Raw genomic sequence first — 20,000 nt, 5'->3', positions numbered from 1 at the left:
AGGGAAAGCACAAGGACAAGACATGATAATTAATGACAAAACATGACACACACACACGCAGGTCTACAATGTGCACAATCAAACGAGAGAGTGGTGTTTGTGATGAGACACAGAGCATCCAGGTTTATTATTTTGTCGCCTAAAGGACATAGAGAGAGAAAATAAATACTTCTACTTCACTCTATTGTTGTAACCGATGTGAAACGGCTAGCTAGTTAGCTTAGTTAGCTTAATTAGCGGTGGTGTGCGCTAATAGCGTTTCAATCGGTGACGTCACTTGCTCTGAAACCTTGAAGTAGTAGTTCCCCTTGCTTTGCAAGGGCCGTGGATTTTGTGGCGCGATGGGTGACGATGCTTCGTGAGTGACTGTGGTTGATGTGTGCAGAGGAGCCCAGGTTGGGACGAGGAGAGGGCCGGAAGCTATACTGTTACATTGGCATGCTGTTAAACGTTCAACCATAAAGATCCTATATAGATTTGTTCTATAGTCATTCATATTGGGTAGAACAATGTTACCAACGGAGATTTCTCACAGGGTTTATATTGAACAGCCCTTAGCCGTGGTATATTAGCCATATGTCCACACCCCCCCTCAGGCCTTATTGCTTAAATATACCACGGCTTTCAGCCAATCACCATTCAGAGTTCAAACCACCCGGTTTATAATACATCATGAATATCTAGCGCTGTGTTTCTAGACGTGGAAAACCTTTTTGGATAAAGACTTGACGATCTGGTCATCTGTAGTGGTCATCATCTAGTCATCTGTAGTGGTCATCATCTGGTCATCCGTAGTGGTTATCATCTAGTCATCCGTAGTGGTCATCATCAAGTCATCATCTAGTCATCCGTAGTGGTCATCATCTAGTCATCCATAGTGGTCATCATCTGGTCATCATCTGGTCATCTGTAGTGGTCATCATCTAGTCATCTGTAGTGGTCATCATCTAGTCATCTGTAGTGGTCATCATCTAGTCATCCGTAGTGGTCATCATCTGGTCATCATCTGGTCATCATCTAGTCATCTGTAGTGGTCATCATCTAGTCATCTGTAGTGGTCATCATCTAGTCATCTGTAGTGGTCATCATCTGGTCATCATCTGGTCATCATCTAGTCATCTGTAGTGGTCATCCTCTAGTCATCTGTAGTGGTCATCTGTAGTGGTCATCATCTAGTCATCTGTAGTGGTCATCATCTAGTCATCTGTAGTGGTCATCATCTAGTCATCTGTAGTGGTCATCTGTAGTGGTCATCATCTAGTCATCTGTAGTGGTCATCATCTAGTCATCTGTAGTGGTCATCATCTAGTCATCCGTAGTGGTCATCATCTGGTCATCATCTGGTCATCATCTAGTCATCTGTAGTGGTCATCATCTAGTCATCTGTAGTGGTCATCATCTAGTCATCTGTAGTGGTCATCATCTGGTCATCATCTGGTCATCATCTAGTCATCTGTAGTGGTCATCATCTAGTCATCTGTAGTGGTCATCTGTAGTGGTCATCATCTAGTCATCTGTAGTGGTCATCATCTAGTCATCTGTAGTGGTCATCATCTAGTCATCTGTAGTGGTCATCTGTAGTGGTCATCATCTAGTCATCTGTAGTGGTCATCATCTAGTCATCTGTAGTGGTCATCATCTGTTCATCATCTGGTCATCATCTAGTCATCTGTAGTGGTCATCATCTAGTCATCTGTAGTGGTCATCATCTAGTCATCTGTAGTGGTCATCATCTAGTCATCTGTAGTGGTCATCATCTGGTCATCATCTGGTCATCATCTAGTCATCTGTAGTGGTCATCATCTAGTCATCTGTAGTGGTCATCATCTAGTCATCTGTAGTGGTCATCATCTAGTCATCTGTAGTGGTCATCATCTAGTCATCCGTAGTGGTCTTCATCTAGTCATCCGTAGTGGTCATCATCTAGTCATCATCTAGTCATCATCTAGTCATCTGTAGTGGTCATCATCTAGTCATCCGTAGTGGTCTTCATCTAGTCATCCGTAGTGGTCTTCATCTAGTCATCATCTAGTCATCATCTAGTCATCTGTAGTGGTCATCATCTAGTCATCATCTAGTCATCATCTAGTCATCATCTAGTCATCCGTAGTGGTCATCATCTAGTCATCTGTAGTGGTCATCATCTGGTCATCCATAGTGGTCATCATCTAGTCATCCGTAGTGGTCATCATCTAGTCATCTGTAGTGGTCATCATCTAGTCATCTGTAGTGGTCATCATCTAGTCATCATCTGGTCATCCGTAGTGGTCATCATCTAGTCATCCATAGTGGTCATCATCTGGTCATCATCTAGTCATCCGTAGTGGTCATCATCTAGTCATCCGTAGTGGTCATCATCTAGTCATCCGTAGTGGTCATCATCTAGTCATCCGTAGTGGTCATCCGTAGTGGTCATCATCTAGTCATCATCTAGTCATCATCTAGTCATCTGTAGTGGTCATCATCTAGTCATCTGTAGTGGTCATCATCTAGTCATCATCTGGTCATCCGTAGTGGTCATCATCTAGTCATCCATAGTGGTCATCATCTGGTCATCATCTAGTCATCTGTAGTGGTCATCATCTAGTCATCCGTAGTGGTCATCATCTAGTCATCCGTAGTGGTCATCATCTAGTCATCCGTAGTGGTCATCATCTGGTCATCATCTAGTCATCCGTAGTGGTCATCATCTAGTCATCTGTAGTGGTCATCATCTAGTCATCCGTAGTGGTCATCATCTAGTCATCTGTAGTGGTCATCATCTAGTCATCCGTAGTGGTCATCATCTAGTCATCCGTAGTGGTCATCATCTAGTCATCCGTAGTGGTCATCATCTAGTCATCTGTAGTGGTCATCATCTAGTCATCTGTAGTGGTCATCATCTAGTCATCCGTAGTGGTCATCATCTAGTCATCATCTAGTCATCATCTAGTCATCTGTAGTGGTCATCATCTAGTCATCCGTAGTGGTCTTCATCTAGTCATCCGTAGTGGTCTTCATCTAGTCATCATCTAGTCATCATCTAGTCATCTGTAGTGGTCATCATCTAGTCATCATCTAGTCATCATCTAGTCATCATCTAGTCATCTGTAGTGGTCATCATCTGGTCATCCATAGTGGTCATCATCTAGTCATCCGTAGTGGTCATCATCTAGTCATCTGTAGTGGTCATCATCTAGTCATCTGTAGTGGTCATCATCTAGTCATCTGTAGTGGTCATCATCTAGTCATCATCTGGTCATCCGTAGTGGTCATCATCTAGTCATCCATAGTGGTCATCATCTGGTCATCATCTAGTCATCTGTAGTGGTCATCATCTAGTCATCCGTAGTGGTCATCATCTAGTCATCCGTAGTGGTCATCATCTAGTCATCCGTAGTGGTCATCCGTAGTGGTCATCATCTAGTCATCATCTAGTCATCATCTAGTCATCTGTAGTGGTCATCATCTAGTCATCTGTAGTGGTCATCATCTAGTCATCATCTGGTCATCCGTAGTGGTCATCATCTAGTCATCCATAGTGGTCATCATCTGGTCATCATCTAGTCATCTGTAGTGGTCATCATCTAGTCATCCGTAGTGGTCATCATCTAGTCATCCGTAGTGGTCATCATCTGGTCATCATCTAGTCATCTGTAGTGGTCATCATCTGGTCATCCGTAGTGGTCATCATCTAGTCATCTGTAGTGGTCATCATCTAGTCATCCGTAGTGGTCATCATCTAGTCATCATCATTATTATTATTATTATTATTATTATTATTATTATTATTATTATCTAGTCATCATCTAGTCATCTGTAGTGGTCATCATCTGGTCATCCGTAGTGGTCATCATCTAGTCATCTGTAGTGGTCATCATCTAGTCATCATCTAGTCATCTGTAGTGGTCATCATCTAGTCATCATCTAGTCATCATCTAGTCATCTGTAGTGGTCATCATCTGGTCATCCATAGTGGTCATCATCTGGTCATCCATAGTGGTCATCATCTAGTCATCCGTAGTGGTCATCATCTGGTCATCATCTGGTCATCATCTGGTCATCATCTGGTCATCCGTAGTGCTTCTGAGAACAAAGAAAAGGCCTGAAGAAGCCCTGTGAGGCAGCCTGCTGGCAGATGGCAGGGCCTGTTTCCCTTTCTCTTCTTTTAAACAAATTAAGTAAGAATATAAATCAGACTTATAACAAGAGGAAAATAACAATGATAAAAAGTAGAAGTAGATTTGGACTTTTCGTCATCTTGTGGTTTCCTAAATTGGTCGTCTTGCAGATCAATTAATAACCGTAAAATGACTAAAGCAATGTTCTCATTCTCTCCTCCCTCTCTCCTCCCTCTCTCATCCTCTCCTCTCTCTCTCCTCCCTCTCTCCTCCCTCTCTCCTCCCTCTCTCCTCCCTCCTCTCTCTCTCCTCCCTCTCTCCTCCCTCTCTCCTCCCTCCTCTCTCTCTCCTCCCTCTCTCATCCTCTCCTCCTCTCTCGCAGGCTGTGAGACCGCTCTTCTCTTCCCTATGCGTTCCCCTCGTATCTTCTCGTCGGTGACACCAGACCTCCCTCTCTCCCTCTCTTCCTTCACCGTGTGCCTGTGGGCCAAGCCCGTCTCCGTCTCCAACAGAACCGTGCTGTTCTCCTACGGAACCAAACGGAACCCCTATGAGATCCAGCTCCTTCTCAGTGGAACCAGGGCTCTCTTCACAGTGGGGGGAGAGGCTCACCTGGTGGAGGGGCGGGGCGTGGTGAGAGGAGGATTTTGGACCCACATATGTGGAGCTTGGAGCTCTGAGCAGGGCATAGCGTCACTATGGGCCGATGGACACAGAGTGGCATTCACACCCGGGGTGGCCGAGGGCCACGTGTTACCCGATGGAGGCTCCCTCCAGCTGGGGCAGGAGAAGAATGACGGCGGGGTCTCTGGAGGGTCAGGTGGCAGTGGGAGTCAGATGCCTGGGTTTGACGGAGGCTTCGATGCCAAGTTGGCGTTCGCTGGGAAGATGACAGGGGTGAACATGTGGGACAGCGTGCTGACGGAGGAGGAGATATCCCAGCTGGCTTTGCAAGACGGCGAGGGGTGTGAGCAGAGGGGGAATGTAGTTGGGTGGGGCTTGACGGAGATCGTGCCTCACGGGGGTGCTCAGTTCATCAACTAAATCTGATGACGTTTTCATCATCATCCTCATAATCATCATTTAAATTAACTCTATCATCACCATTATAAACTAAGACCTGCAGTGCAGAACAGCCCAACCGGCTGAGACTGCGACAATAATGTGAACATAAACAACAACAACAACAACAACAACAACAACAACAGCAGCTCCCTTTAATGGTTAATGAGACTGTGACAATAATGTGTCCTGTTGGAGGAGTGGTTCCCATTTAGAGAAGCAGGAGAGTGGCAACACACACACGCACACACGCACACACACACGCAAGTCAGATGCTTGGGTTTGTGAACATGTGTGCGTAACAATAATGTGAACGCAAAACCAACACACACACACACACACACACACACACACACACACACACACACACACACACACACACACACACACACACACACACACACACACACACACACACACACACACACACACACTTTGGTGAGAAGCATTAGTGTACTGTACATAGCCTTAGGAGGAGAAGTGGAGAAAACAGAATTTACCACAGATTTAAAGAGAGAAAAGGAAAGGAAAGGACCGAGGTGAGAGAGAGAAACAAAGAGCTCATTGTGTGGAAGGAGAGATGCTTGAGGGCAACTGTCACAAAAACCAGTCTGCAAGGGTCATCGCTAGATGGCCATGCCAGAGGAGGACAACATTATCTATAACATCAGAAGCTATACTAGAGGAGGACAACATTATCTATAACATCAGAAGGCATGCCAGAGGAGGACAACATTATCTATACCATCAGAAGCTATGCCAGAGGAGGACAACATTATCTATACCATCAGAAGCTATGCCAGAGGAGGACAACATTATCTATAACATCAGAAGCTATACTAGAGGAGGACAACATTATCTATAACATCAGAAGGCATGCCAGAGGAGGACAACAGTTGCTATAAATATCAGCATTATTTTTGCAAGTACGTTAGCTATTTGTTACCAATGGGACTGTCAGGGTTAAGGGGTAAGTTAAATGGTAAAGGCTTGAGGTTTGGGTTTAGTTTTTAGGGTGGCATTGTGGTTAGAAAACGTTTTACCGTGGTCCTCTCTGGCATGGCTATGTAGTAACAACCATCTGCATGCTGACATAGGAGATTGTAACTGTTCTACTTCATAATCTTACATTTCCTGGAGGAAAAAAAAGTGAATCTTTTTTTCAATCGTTGTTTCCAACTTTCTTTTTTTTATCAAAGTGTTTACATTTCAGATGTGACAAACATAACATTTCAGTTGTTTTGTGTTTCTCTTTGTTTTCTATATAATCCAAAGGGGTTTATTGTGTTTCTCTTTGAAATGGGTGACAACAAGATGACACAACTATAGTGGCTCATTCCCTGTTGGTTTTGCGTCCCTTGTGAGACAGAAACACTTGATTTGAAAAGAGGAACTGTGGACAATGTTTACAGCATTTTGTTACGACCTCTCTCTGCTCTCTCGTAGTAGGCAATGTGGATCAAATTGTAAATTGTTTTGTGTTTTTGTCAAGAAGTAAAAATGAATGTATTTTGTATATAAATATTATTTTTTTGCATTACAGTAGGACTAGAATTGAAGACCAAGATATGAATAAAACTACATGTTGACATTATGCGTCTGACGCCTTTCTTCATCACCAACAGGAACAACACGTATAATTGTGGTAAATGCTGGTTTGTTTCCCCCCCCTGTGTCAAAACGGCCATTTCACTCATCCCAACAACAGCTGCACATGTGGATGTGTTGAGTGATCGTTGCATATTAACTTAATGTAAAACAGTGTTTCACTTCATTTCGATAGTCCTAATGTATAACTACATAACCACAGAGAGTTAGTGAATGCACTGAACGTGCTCATCAGTTGATATGTAGTTGAATGTGAGGTAGATAGTCTGCAGACTAACTAAGCCCAACTTCTGTTTCACTTCATTTAGATAGTCCTAATGCATAACTACATAACCACAGAGAGTTACTAGAATGACAAGAAATATGCTGTGTGTGTGTGTGTGTGTGTGTGTGTGTGTGTGTGTGTGTGTGTGTGTGTGTGTGTGTGTGTGTGTGTGTGTGTGTGTGTGTGTGTGTGTGTGTGTGTGTGTGTGTGTGTGTGTGTGTGTGTGTGTGTGTGTGTGTGTGTGTGTGTGTGTGTGTGTGTGTGTGTGTAGTATTCATACCCAGTCCACATTTAGTTTTGTTAAAGCCTGAATTCTAAACGGATTAAATATGCATTTTTTCTCTCACACAATATCCCAGAATGACAAAGTCAAAACGTTTTTTATTTTATTTTTTATTACAAATTTATTTGAAAATGAAATACAGAAATATCTACTTTACATACAGTAATCATGTATCATACAGTACATACAGTAATCATGAGTCAATACTTTGTAGAAGCACCTTTGGCAGTGTCTTTCTAGGCTCTTAGAGCTTTCCACACTTGGGTTGTGCAACATTTGCCAATTATTATTTACAAAATTCTTCAAGCTCTGTCACATTGGTTGTTGATCATTGTTAGAAAACTATTTTCAGGTCTTGCCATAGATTTTTAAGTAGATTTAAGTCAAAACTGTAACTTGGCCACTCAGGAACGTTCACCGTCTTCTTGGTAAGCAACTCCAGTGTAGATTTGGCCTTGTGTTTAAGGTTATTGTCCTGCTGAAAGGTGAATTCATCTCCCAGTGTCTGGTGGAAAAGCAGACTCAACCAGGTTTTCCTTTAGGATGTTGCATGTGCTTAGGTCCATTAAATGTATTTTTTATCCTGAAAAACTCCCCAGTCCTTAACGATTACAAGCATACCCATAACAAGATGCAGCCACCACTATGCTTGAAAATATGGAGAGTGGTACTCAGTAATGTGTTGTATTGGATTTGCCCCAAACATAACACTTTGTATTCTGGACAGGATGCATGTTTTGGAATATTTGTATTCTGCACAGGCTTCCCTATTTTCAATTAGGTTAGTATTGTGGAGTATCTGCTACCTGTATGTTGTTGATCCAACCTCAGTTTTCTCTTATCACAGCCATTAAACTCTGTAACTGTTTTAAAGTCACCATTGGCCTCATGGTGAAATCCCTGAGCGGTTTCCTTTCTCTTTGGCAACTGAGTTAAGAAGGATGCCTGTATCTTTGTACTGACTGGGTGTATTGATACACCATCCATAGTAATATTCAGTGTCGTTTTATTTATTTTACTTTGACACATCTACTAATAGGTGCCCTTCTTTGCGAGGCATTGGAAAACCTCCCTGTTCGTTAGGGTTTTCTCTGTGTTTACAATTCATTGCACGACTGAGGGACCTTACAGATAATTGTACGTTTGGGGTACAGAGATGAGGATAGTCTTTAAAAAATGATGTTAAACTTTATTATTGCACACAGAGTGAGTCCATGCAGCTTATTATGTGACTTGTTAAGCACATGTTTACTGCTGAACCTATGTAGGCTTGACATAAAGGAGTTGAATCCTTATTGACTCAAGACATTTCAACTTTTCATTTTCAATTCATTTGTAAAAATTCCTAAAAACATAATTCCACTTTGACATTATGGGGTATTGTGTGTAGGCCAGCATAAAACACATCTCAATTGAATCAATTTTAAATTCAGTCTGTAACACAACAAAATGTGGAAAACATTTTCTGTATCTGATAATGAGGTAGGTCTGTGGGGTTTACTATAGTTGCTTGTAAAACCTTAATGAGGTAGGCCTGTGGGGTTTACTGATGTTGCTTGTAAAACCTTAATGAGATAGGCCTGTGGGGTTTACTATAGTTGCTTGTAAAACCTTAATGAGGTAGGCCTGTGGGTTTACTATAGTTGCTTGTAAAACCTTAATGAGGTAGGCCTGTGGGGTTTAATGTAGTTGCTTGTAAAACCTTAATGAGGTAGGCCTGTGGGTTTACTATAGTTGCTTGTAAAACCTTAATGAGGTAGGCCTGTGGGGTTTAATGTAGTTGCTTGTAAAACCTTAATTAGGTAGGCCTGTGGGGTTTACTGTAGCTGCTTGTAAAACCTTAATGAGGTAGGCCTGTGGGGTTTACTATAGTTGCTTGTAAAACCTTAATGAGGTAGGCCTGTGGGGTTTACTGACCGGAGGAGCCAAACCAGGGCAGCCTGACCAGAGCAGCCAGACCAGAGCAGCCAGACCGGAGGAGCCAGACCAGGGCAGCCAGACCGGAGGAGCCAGACCAGGGCAGCCAGACCAGAGCAGCCAGACCAGAGCAGCCAGACCAGGGCAGCCAGACCAGAGCAGCCAGACCAGAGCAGCCAGACCAGAGCAGCCAGACCAGGGCAGCCAGACCAGAGCAACCAGCCCAAGACCTCACAGCAGTAACTGGGCCTAACAGCCTGTGGGCTAGAGTACAGTATGGAATGACAGAGAGCCCTGCTGAACCTCACCCTAGTGCTTTAAAGGCTGTTATCTTGAAGCTAAAGTCATCCCTACTGACCCTTGTCCCTGAACAATTACACTACTTCATATTGCTTACATTAATGTACACAATAAATAATGCTTTTAAGATACAGTTGAAGTCAGAAGTTTAAATACACTTAGGTTGGAGTCATTAAAACACGCTTTTCAACCACTCCACATATTTCTTGTTAACAAACTATAGTTTTGGCATGTCGGTTAGGACATCTACTTTGTGCATGAGACAAGTCATTTTTCCAACAATTGTTTACAGACAGATTATTTCATTTATAATTCACTGTATAACAATTCCAGTGAGCCAGAAGTTTACATACACTAAGTTGACTTTACCTTTAAAAACAGCTTAGATAATTCCAGAAAATGATGTCATGGCTTTAGAAGCTTCTGATAGGCTAATTGACATCATAAGAGTCAATTGGAGGTGTACCTGTGGATGTATTTCAAGGCCTACCTTCAAACTCAGTGCCTCTTTGCTTGAAATCATGGGAAAATCAGCCAAGCCTCAGATTTTTTTTTTTAAACCTCCACACTTCTGGTCCATCCTTGGGAGCAATTTCCAAACGTCTGAAGGTACCACGTTCATCGGTACAAACAATAGTACGCAAGTATAAACACCATGGGACCACGCAGCCGTCATACCGCTCAGGAAGGAGACCCGTTCTGTCTCCTAGAGATGAACTCACTTTGGTGCGAAAAGTGCAAATCAATCCCAGAACAACAGCAAAAGACCTTGTGAAGATGCTGGAGGAAACAGGTACAAAAGTATCTATATCCACAGTAAAACAAGTCCTATAGCGACATAACCTGAAAGGCCGCTCAGCAAGGAAGAAGCCACTGCTCCAAAACCACCATAAAAAAGCCAGACTACGGTTTGCAACTGCATATAGGGACAAAGATCGTACTTTTGGGAAAAATGTCCTCTGGTCTGATGAAACAAAAATAGAACTGTTTGGCCATAATGACCATCGTTATGTTTGAAGGAAAAGGGGAAGGTTTACAAGCCAAAGAACACCATCCCAAACGTGAAGCACAGGGGTGGCAGCATCATGTTGTGGGGGTGCTTTGCTGCAGGAGGGACTGGTGCACTTCACAAATTAGATGACATCATGAGAAGGAAAATGATGTGGATATATTGAAGCAACATCTCAAGACATCAGTCGGGAAGTTAAAGCTTAGTCGCAAATGGGTCTTCCAAATGGACAATGACCCCAAGCATACAAAGTTGTGGCAAAATGGCTTAAGGACAACAAAGTCATGGTATTGGAGTGGCCATCACAAAGCTCTGACTTCAGTCCTATAGAAAATGTGTGGGCAGAACTGAAAAAGCATGTGAGAACAACGAGGTCTACAAACCTGACTCAGTTACACCAGCTCTGTCAGGAGGAATGGGCCAAAATTCACCCAATTTATTGTGGGAAGCTTGTGGAAGGCTCCCCGAAACGTTTGACCCAAGTTAAACAATTTAAAGGAAATTCTACCAAATACTAGACTCTCTAGTTAACGTCCTCTCTGAAGGCTGGATGGGTGGCCATTTTTTAGCTTACGCACGTATCCCCTTCTGCTCTCCTCTCTCTCCATCTAACCCTCACTCTCTCACTACTTCCAGTGCCCTATGTCACTCTCTTACTACTTCCTGTGCCATAAATATCTCTCTCTCACTACTTCCTGTGCCCTATGTATCTCTCTCTCATACCACCTCCTGGGCCCTATGTCTCTCTCACCACTCCCTGTGCCCTATATATCTCTCTCTCTCACTACTTCCTGTGCCCTATGTATCTCTCTCTCTCATACCACCTCCTGTGCCATATGTCTCTCTCTCACCACTCCCTGTGCCCTATATATCTCTCTCTCACTACTTCCTGTGCCCTATATATCTCTCTCTCTCACTACTTCCTGTGCCCTATATATCTCTCTCTCTCACCACTCCCTGTGCCCTATATATCTCTCTCTCTCACTACTCCCTGTGCCCTATATATATCTCTCTCACTACTTCCTGTGCCCTATATATCTCTCTCACTACTTCCTGTGCCCTATATATCTCTCTCACTACTTCCTGTGCCCTATATATATCTCTCTCTCACTACTCCCTGTGCCCTATATATCTCTCTCTCACTACTTCCTGTGCCCTATATATCTCTCTCTCTCACTACTTCCTGTGCCCTATATATCTCTCTCTCACATACCACCTCCTGTGCCCTATATGTCTCTCTCTCACCACTTTCTGTGCCCTATGTCTCTCTCATAACACCTCCTGTACCCTATATGTCTCTCTCTCATACCACTTCCTGTGCCCTATATGTCTCTCTCTCACCACTTCCTGTGCCTTATATGTCTCTCTCATAACACCTCCTGTACCCTATATGTCTCTCTCTCACCACTTCCTGTGCCCAATATGTCTCTCTCACCACTTCCTGTGCCTTATATGTCTCTCTCACCACTTCCTATGCCCTATATGTTTCTCTCACCACTTCCTGATCCCAATATGGCTCTCTCACCACTTCCTGTGCCCAATATGTCTCTCTCAGCACTTCCTGTGCCCAATATGTCTCTCTCACCACTTCCTGATCCCAATGTGTCTCTCTCACCACTTCCTGTGCCCAATATGTCTCTCTCAGCACTTCCTGTGCCCAATATGTCTCTCTCACCACTTCCTGATCCCAATGTGTCTCTCTCACCACTTCCTGTGCCCTATACGACACCCCCCCTCCTCCTTTCTCCAGAGTAGCAAAGCACACAAGTACCCTGTGAATGTGCCAGAAAGCGCAACATGCAACAGTCGATAAAAGGAAAATTGAACTTGACATAAGGTATGATGCCTTAAACAGAGACTTTATACAGTAAATCATCAACACTGTTTCACAGCAGCAGGCACCTCAAACCATTTGACCATGACACTTAACCATGACAGTATTAAATTCTGGGTCTGTGTGTGTGTGTGTGTGTGTTGTGTGTGTGTGTGTGTGTGTGTGTGTGTGTGTGTGTGTGTGTGTGTGTGTGTGTGTGTGTGTGTGTGTGTGTGTGTGTGTGTGTGTGTGTGTGTGTGTGTGTGTGTGTTGTCATACAGGTCTAATGTGGCAGGCTGTGAGTAGTCTACTACAGGGGAGGAGAGCCTTCTAACAGGGCCTTTCCTAGAAGGATTCATACATGTCTGTAAGTGCCCTCAGGAGCCTACAGTATGTCTGGTCCCATCCTGGCCCCCTCCTGGCCCTGGTCCCATCCTGGCCCCCATCCTGGCCCCCCCTCCTGGCCCCATCCTGGCCCCCTCCTGGTCCCATCCTGGTCCCATCCTGGCCCCCTCCTGGCCCCTCCTGGCCCCCTTCTCTCCAACCTCCATGAACCATCATATGAAATCAAGCACTCAGGGTTAACCGTTTGTTTATCCTGTAAATTATCCTGGATTAGGTGTGTGTGTGTGTGTGTGTGTGTGTGTGTGTGTGTGTGTGTGTGTGTGTGTGTGTGTGTGTGTGTGTGTGTGTGTGTGTGTGTGTGTGTGTGTGTGTGTGTGTGTGTGTGTGTGTGTGTGTGTGTGTGTGTGTGTGTGTGTGTGTGTGTGTGTGTGTGAATAGCTCACACGCTCACACCACTGACCTGCACGGTCAGCTAACACTTCACACACATGATCAGGTTGTGTTTGTGTTACTCACCTCATCCAGCTTTAGTGTGGCGACCAGCTGGGTGATGCAATGCACTGCTGCCCTTCTGTGAACATCATTTTGGAAATCACCATTTTGTGAAATCACCATTTTGTGAAATCACCATTTTGTGAAATCACCATTTTGTGAACTCTCATCACATAATCAGTGCTAAGGTAAATGACTGATGTACAGTATAAACATATCCCCTCTTATCGAACCTTTCCAGCTGTTTTGTGTTCTCACTTAATGAATCCTTTTTTTTTGGTGAAATGACTACAATGATCTGCCTCCATCTTGTCCTGCCCTTGACCAGATTTTATGCACTAATGGCGGCCATATTGTGCCAGACCCCTCACCTGCAGCACAGGCAGCTACGCTAGTCCCCTGGAGAGACACACACACACACACACACACACACACACACACACACACACACACACAGACCCGCAACACACACACAGACAGACCTGCAACACACACACACACACACACACACACACACACACACACACACACACACACACACACACACACACACACACACACCCACACACACACACAGACCCGCAACACACACACACAGACCTGCAACACACACACACACACACACACACACACACACACACACACACACACACACACACACACACACACACACACACACACACACACACCCGCACACACACACACACACACACACACACACACACACACACACACACACACACACACACACACACACACACACACACACACACACACACACACACACACACACACACACACACACACACACAGACTACTAGATCTTCTGTGGTAACCTCTACCAGCAGTTCTATTTATCAGTCAGGCTCCACTGGAGGGTTTCAGGACTGGGGGGCAAAACAGATCCCTAACGAGCAACACTAACGACAGTCCCTGGGGTAAAACCACTAACGAGGTCTAAGCATGTTAAAGAGGGTAACGAGGCGCTCTAACTGGGATCCTGGAGGAGGCAACATAATGACGTGCCTTAAGGGAGATTGAAAAAGAGCCCACTAACTAGCCACATGACCTTGTGTCCCAAATTTGATGACTTGAGACTCAACTTGATAGAGAATAAAATAATTTGAGTCTTTACCTCAACTCGTAGCCTCAAGACTCGGGACTCGACTAGAGACCGATGACTGATGACTCGCTGCCAGGGACTCGGGACTCGACTAGAGACTGATGACACGCTGCCAGGGACTCGGGACTCGACTAGAGACCGATGACTGATGACTCGCTGCCAGGGACTCGGGACTCGACTAGAGACTGATGACTGATGACACGCTGCCAGGGACTCGACTAGAGACTGACGACTGATGACACGCAGCTAAGGACTCGGGACTCGACTAGAGACTGATGACACGCTGCCAGGGACTCGACTAGAGACTGATGACACGCTGCCAGGGACTCGGGACTCGACTAGAGACTGATGACTGATGACACGCAGCTAAGGACTCGAGACTCGACTAGAGACTGATGACACGCTGCCAGGGACTCGGGACTCGACTAGAGACTGATGACTGATGACTCGCTGCCAGGGACTCAGGACTCGACTAGAGACTGATGACTGATGACACGCAGCTAAGGACTCGGGACTCGACTAGAGACTGATGACACGCTGCCAGGGACTCGACTAGAGACTGATGACTCGCTGCCAGGGACTCGGGACTCGACTAGAGACTGATGACTGATGACACGCAGCTAAGGACTCGGGACTCGACTAGAGACTGGATGATGATACGCTGCAGGGACTCGGGACTCGACTAGAGACTGATGACTGATGACACGCTGCCAGGGACTCGGGACTCGACTAGAGACTGATGACTGATGATACGCTGCCAGGGACTCGGGACTTGACTAGAGACTGATGACTGATGACACGCTGCCAGGGACTCGGGACTCAACTAGAGACTGATGACTGATGACATGCTGCCAGGGACTCGGGACTCAACTAGAGACTGATGACTGATGACACACTGCCAGGGACTCGGGACTCGGCTAGAAACTGATTACTGATGACACGCTGCCAGAGACTCGGGACTCGACTAGAGACTGATGACACGCTGCCAGGGACTCGACTAGAGACTGATGACTGATGACACGCTGCCAGAGACTCGGAACTCGACTAGAGACTTTACCTCAACTTGGAGCCTCAAGACTCGGGACTCGACTAGAGACTGATGACTCACGACACGCAGCGAGGGACTCGGGACTCGACTAGAGACTGATGAGTGATGACACGCAGCCAGGGACTCGGGACTCGACTAGAGACTGATGACTGATGACACGCAACCAGAGACATGTAACAGATTGGCTAGTGACACTTGGCCCTGGATTAGCAAACTGTCAATTAATACAAGTTGGTTGAGATAGCGCAGTGGTTCTGGAAGTGGAGAAGATTTTGTGGGGTCGCGAGTACGAAACTGAATGGGAATTTTTCATACATATTTTAAATTGGCTACATGCATCTTATACTTATACCTATTTGATCTGATTTCTGGCATAGGCCCATGGCATTGTCTAATTAAACTCATCTGAGCTTCAGAACCAACATGTTGAGCGTCTTGATCGTTGACCAATGAACAGCGATCAGCACACAAAGGAGTGCGTGAATATCCAGATTAGTGTTCACAAAGCACTTGGTTTTATTTTCTCCGGTTTTGACTGGCAGAAACCGAGCAAGCCTACGTTTGTGTTATCCATGTGAAAGTGATTCACATATGTATACAGTATCAGGTGTGAAGGTAAGCCCCAGACACGTCGAATTAACAATGGTTTAATTATCCAACAGGAGCAGGCAATAGACGGGTTAAGGCAGGGGGGTCAGTAAACCAGAGGTGGGGCAACGGTACTGGACGGCAGGCGGGGGTAGATGCTGTTCTGGGTCCTGTTGGTTCCAGATTTTGTGCCTTGGTACCGCTTGTCATGCGGTAGCAGAGAAAATAATCTACGACTTGGGTGGCTGGAGTCTTTGACAATTTTTAGGGCCATCTTCTGACACCGCCTGGTATCTTCTGACACCGCCTGGTATCTTCTGACACCACCTGGTATAGAGGTGATGGATGGCAGGGAACTCGGCCCTGGGGATGTACTGGGCCGTACGCACCACCTGGTATCTTCTGACACCACCTGGTATCTTCTGACACCACCTGGTATCTTCTGACACCACCTGGTATAGAGGTGATGGATGGCAGGCCCCGGGGATGTACTGGGCCGTACGCACCACCTGGTATCTTCTGACACCACCTGGTATAGAGGTGATGGATGGCAGGGAGCTCGGCCCCGGGGATGTACTGGGCCGTACGCACCACCTGGTATCTTCTGACACCACCCTCTGTAAGCGCCTTGCAGTCGGCTGTCAAGCAGTCGCAGTACCAAGCTGTGATGTAGCCAGTCAAGACGCTCTAAATGGTGCACACCGTCGATGTGAATGGGAGCATGCATGTTTGTTTCCTGTAGTCCACGATCAGCTTCAATATCTTGTTGTCCTGGCAACACACTGCCAGGTCTGTGACCTCCTCCCTGTAGGGTGTCTCATCGTCGTCATGTTGTCGGAAAAACTTAATGATGGTGTTTCAGTCTATGGCACTATGGTGTTGAGCTGTACTCATTGTAAAGCGTTCTCACATAGGTGATCCTCTTGTCCAAGGAGGGAATGGGCAGTGTTGAGCGCAATAGAAACTGCGTCATCTGTGGATCTGTTGGGGCGGTATGTGAATTGGAGTGGGTGCAGGGTGTCTGGGGTGATGGTGTTGATGTGAGCCATGACCAGCCTTTCTGTGAGTGCTACGGGGGCGGTCGTTATTTATACAGGTTACAGTACCTCGCCGTTCTTGGGCACAGGGACTATAGTGGTCTGTTTATACTGAATGTTATCAGATCTTCAACACAAACCTAATATTAGATAAAGGGAACCTCAGTTTACAAATAACAAAAACAATTGGAAACTTTTTTTACAAAGTTATGCAACATCCCCTGTGTGAAAAAGTAATTGCCCCCTTACACTCAATAACTGGTTGTGCCTCCTTTAACTACAATGACTGGTTGTGCCTCCTTTAACTACAATAACTGCAACCAAACTCTTCCTGTAGTTGTTGATCAGTCTCTCACATCGCTGTAGACAAATTTACGACTACTACTACTACATCTACTACTACTACTACTAATATTACCACCACTACTACTACATCTACTACTACTACTACTAATATTACCACCACTACTACTACATCTACTACTACTACTACTACTACTTCTAATATTACCACCACTACTACTACATCTACTACTACTAATAATAATAATATTACCACCACTACTACTACTATGACTACTACTAGTACTACCACTACTACTACTTTTACAACTACTACTACTACTACTACTAATACTAATAATGTTCTACTACTACTACTACTACTACTACTACTAATATTACCACCACTACTACTACATCTACTACTACTACTACTTTTACAACTACTACTACATCTACTACTACTACTAATAGTAATAATATACTACTAATACTACTACATCTACTACTACTACTACTACTACTACTACTAATATTACCACCACTACTACTACATCTACTACTACTACTATGACTACTACTAGTACTACCACTACTGTAATGTCGTTCATCTGTTGTTTGAAGAGAGTCAGACCGAAATGCAGCGTGTAGGTTACTCATGACTTTTAATGAAGATAATGCGGTACATGAAATAACGGAAGAAGAAAACAACAAACGAGTGAAACTAATTACAGCCTATCTGGTGACTAACACAGAGACAGGTACAATCACCCACGAAATACAACGCGCACTCAGGCTACCTAAATACGGTTCCCAATCCGAGACAACGAGAATCAGCTGACTCCAATTAGGAATCGCCTCAGGCAGCCAAGCCTAACTAGACACACCCCTAATAATACACACTCCCAATTAATACAAACCCCAATACGAAATACAACATATAAACCCATGTCACACCCTGGCCTACCCAAACATATAACAAAAACACAAAATACAATGACCAAGGCGTGACAGAACCCCCCCCCCCTAAGGTGCGGACTCCGGGACGCACCTCAAGAGCATAGGGAGGGTCCGGGTGGGCGTCTGTCCATGGTGGCGGTTCTGGCTCGGGACGTGGACCCCACTCCATAAATGTCCTAGTTCCTCCCCTTCGCGTCCTAGGATAATCCACCTTCTCCGCCGACCATGGCCTAATAGTCCTCACCCTGATCCCCACATAACTGAGGGGCAGCTCGGGACCGAGGGGCAGCTCGGGACAGAGGGGCAGCTCGGGACAGAGGGGCAGCTCGGGACAGAGGGGCAACTCAGGACAGAGGGGCAACTCAGGACAGAGGGGCATCTCAGGACAGAGGGGCATCTCAGGACAGAGGGGCATCTCAGGACAGAGGGGCAGCCCGGGACAGAGGGGCAGCCCGGGACAGAGGGGCAGCCCGGGACCGAAGCAGCCCGGTACTGAGGGGAAGCCCGGTACTGAGAGGGAGCCCAGTACAGAGAGGAAGCCTAGTACTGAGAGGAAGCTTAGTACTGAGAGGAAGCTCAGGCAGGTAGTAGGCTCCGGTAAATCCTGGCTGGCTGGTGGAACTGGATGATTCAGGTTGTCTGGCCGATCTAGAAGATCTTGGCAGACTGGCACTTCTGGCGGATCCTGGCAGACTGGCACTTCTGGTGGATCCTGGCAGACTGGTGACGCTGGGCTGACTGGCGGCGCTGGGCAGACTGGGAGCACTGGCGGCGCTGAACAGGCGGGAGACTCCAACAGCGCAGGAGAGGAGAAAAGCTCTGGCTGCGCTAAACAGGCGAGGCGCACTGGACGCGCTGGGCCGACTGGTAGCACTGGTGGCGCTGGACAGACAGGAGACTCCGGCAGCGCAGGAGAGGAGAAAGGCTCTGGCTGCGCTAAACAGGCTGGAGACTCCGATAGCACAGGAGGGGAGAAAAGCACTGGCTGTGCTGAACAGGCGAGGCGCACTGGAGGCCTGGTGCGTGGTGCTGGAACTGGTGGTACTGGCGCGAGGACACGCACAGGAAGCCTGGTGCGGGGAGCTGCTACCGGAGGACTGGTGTGTAGAGGTGGCTCTGGATAGACCGGACCGTGCAGGCGCACTGGAGCTCTTGAGCACCGAGCCTGCCCAAGCTACCTGGCTCGATGCCCACTCTAGCCCGGCCAATAGGAAGGGCTGGTATGTGTCGCAGCTGGCTCTGCACCCGCACTGGAAACACTGTGCGCTCCATAGCATAACACGGTGCCTGCCCGGTCTCACTAGCCCAATGGTGAGCACAGGGAGTATGCGCAGGTCTCCTACCTGGCATAACTATTCTCCCTTTTAGCTCCCCCCAATATTTTTTGGGGGGTGACTTTCCGGTTTCCAACCGCGTCGCCGTGCTGTCTCCTCATACTTGCACCTCTCCGCTTTAGCTGCTTCTATTTCCTCCTTGGGACGATATTCTCCCGGCTGCGCCCAGGGTCCTTTACCGTAATTCCTCCTCCCATGTCCAAATCTCCAAATGATGCAGTCTCTCCCATTGCAACTGCTCTTCACGATTAACAGGGAGAGTAGGCTCAGGTCTGACTCCTGACTCAGCCACTCTCTCTCTGCGCTTTCCCCGTTACCTTCGGTTTTCGCTCTGTATAACCGTGCTTTCCTTTTCGATTCCATACGTGTATAGCCCTCTTCGCATTGCTGTAGGGAATCCCAGGCGGGCTCCTGCACTCGCTCTGGGTCGAAAT

General features: G+C 46.2%; 2 protein-coding genes across 2 annotated transcripts in view; one reads left to right on the top strand and one right to left on the bottom strand.

The window, feature by feature from the left end:
* The window catches only part of LOC124005151 (pentraxin-related protein PTX3-like), a 26,138-nt gene extending 19,382 nt beyond the window's left edge, over positions 1 to 6,756 (top strand). Inside the window, exon 4 of the mRNA XM_046314137.1 lies at positions 4,483 to 6,756. Within this exon, the coding sequence (XP_046170093.1) occupies positions 4,483 to 5,144 (662 nt within the window). The 3' untranslated portion in view covers positions 5,145 to 6,756. The remainder of the gene's footprint in view (positions 1 to 4,482) is intronic.
* LOC124004959 (ventricular zone-expressed PH domain-containing protein-like) overlaps positions 1 to 20,000 on the bottom strand; it is a 238,792-nt gene that overhangs the window by 157,182 nt on the left and 61,610 nt on the right. The gene's annotated exons all lie outside the window — the stretch shown is intronic.

The sequence above is a fragment of the Oncorhynchus gorbuscha genome, linkage group LG19, assembly GCF_021184085.1.
Source record: "Oncorhynchus gorbuscha isolate QuinsamMale2020 ecotype Even-year linkage group LG19, OgorEven_v1.0, whole genome shotgun sequence".
NCBI lineage: Eukaryota > Metazoa > Chordata > Actinopteri > Salmoniformes > Salmonidae > Oncorhynchus > Oncorhynchus gorbuscha.
The sequence above is the reverse complement of the archived record's forward strand: the minus strand, read 5'-3'. Positions and strand labels throughout refer to the sequence as shown.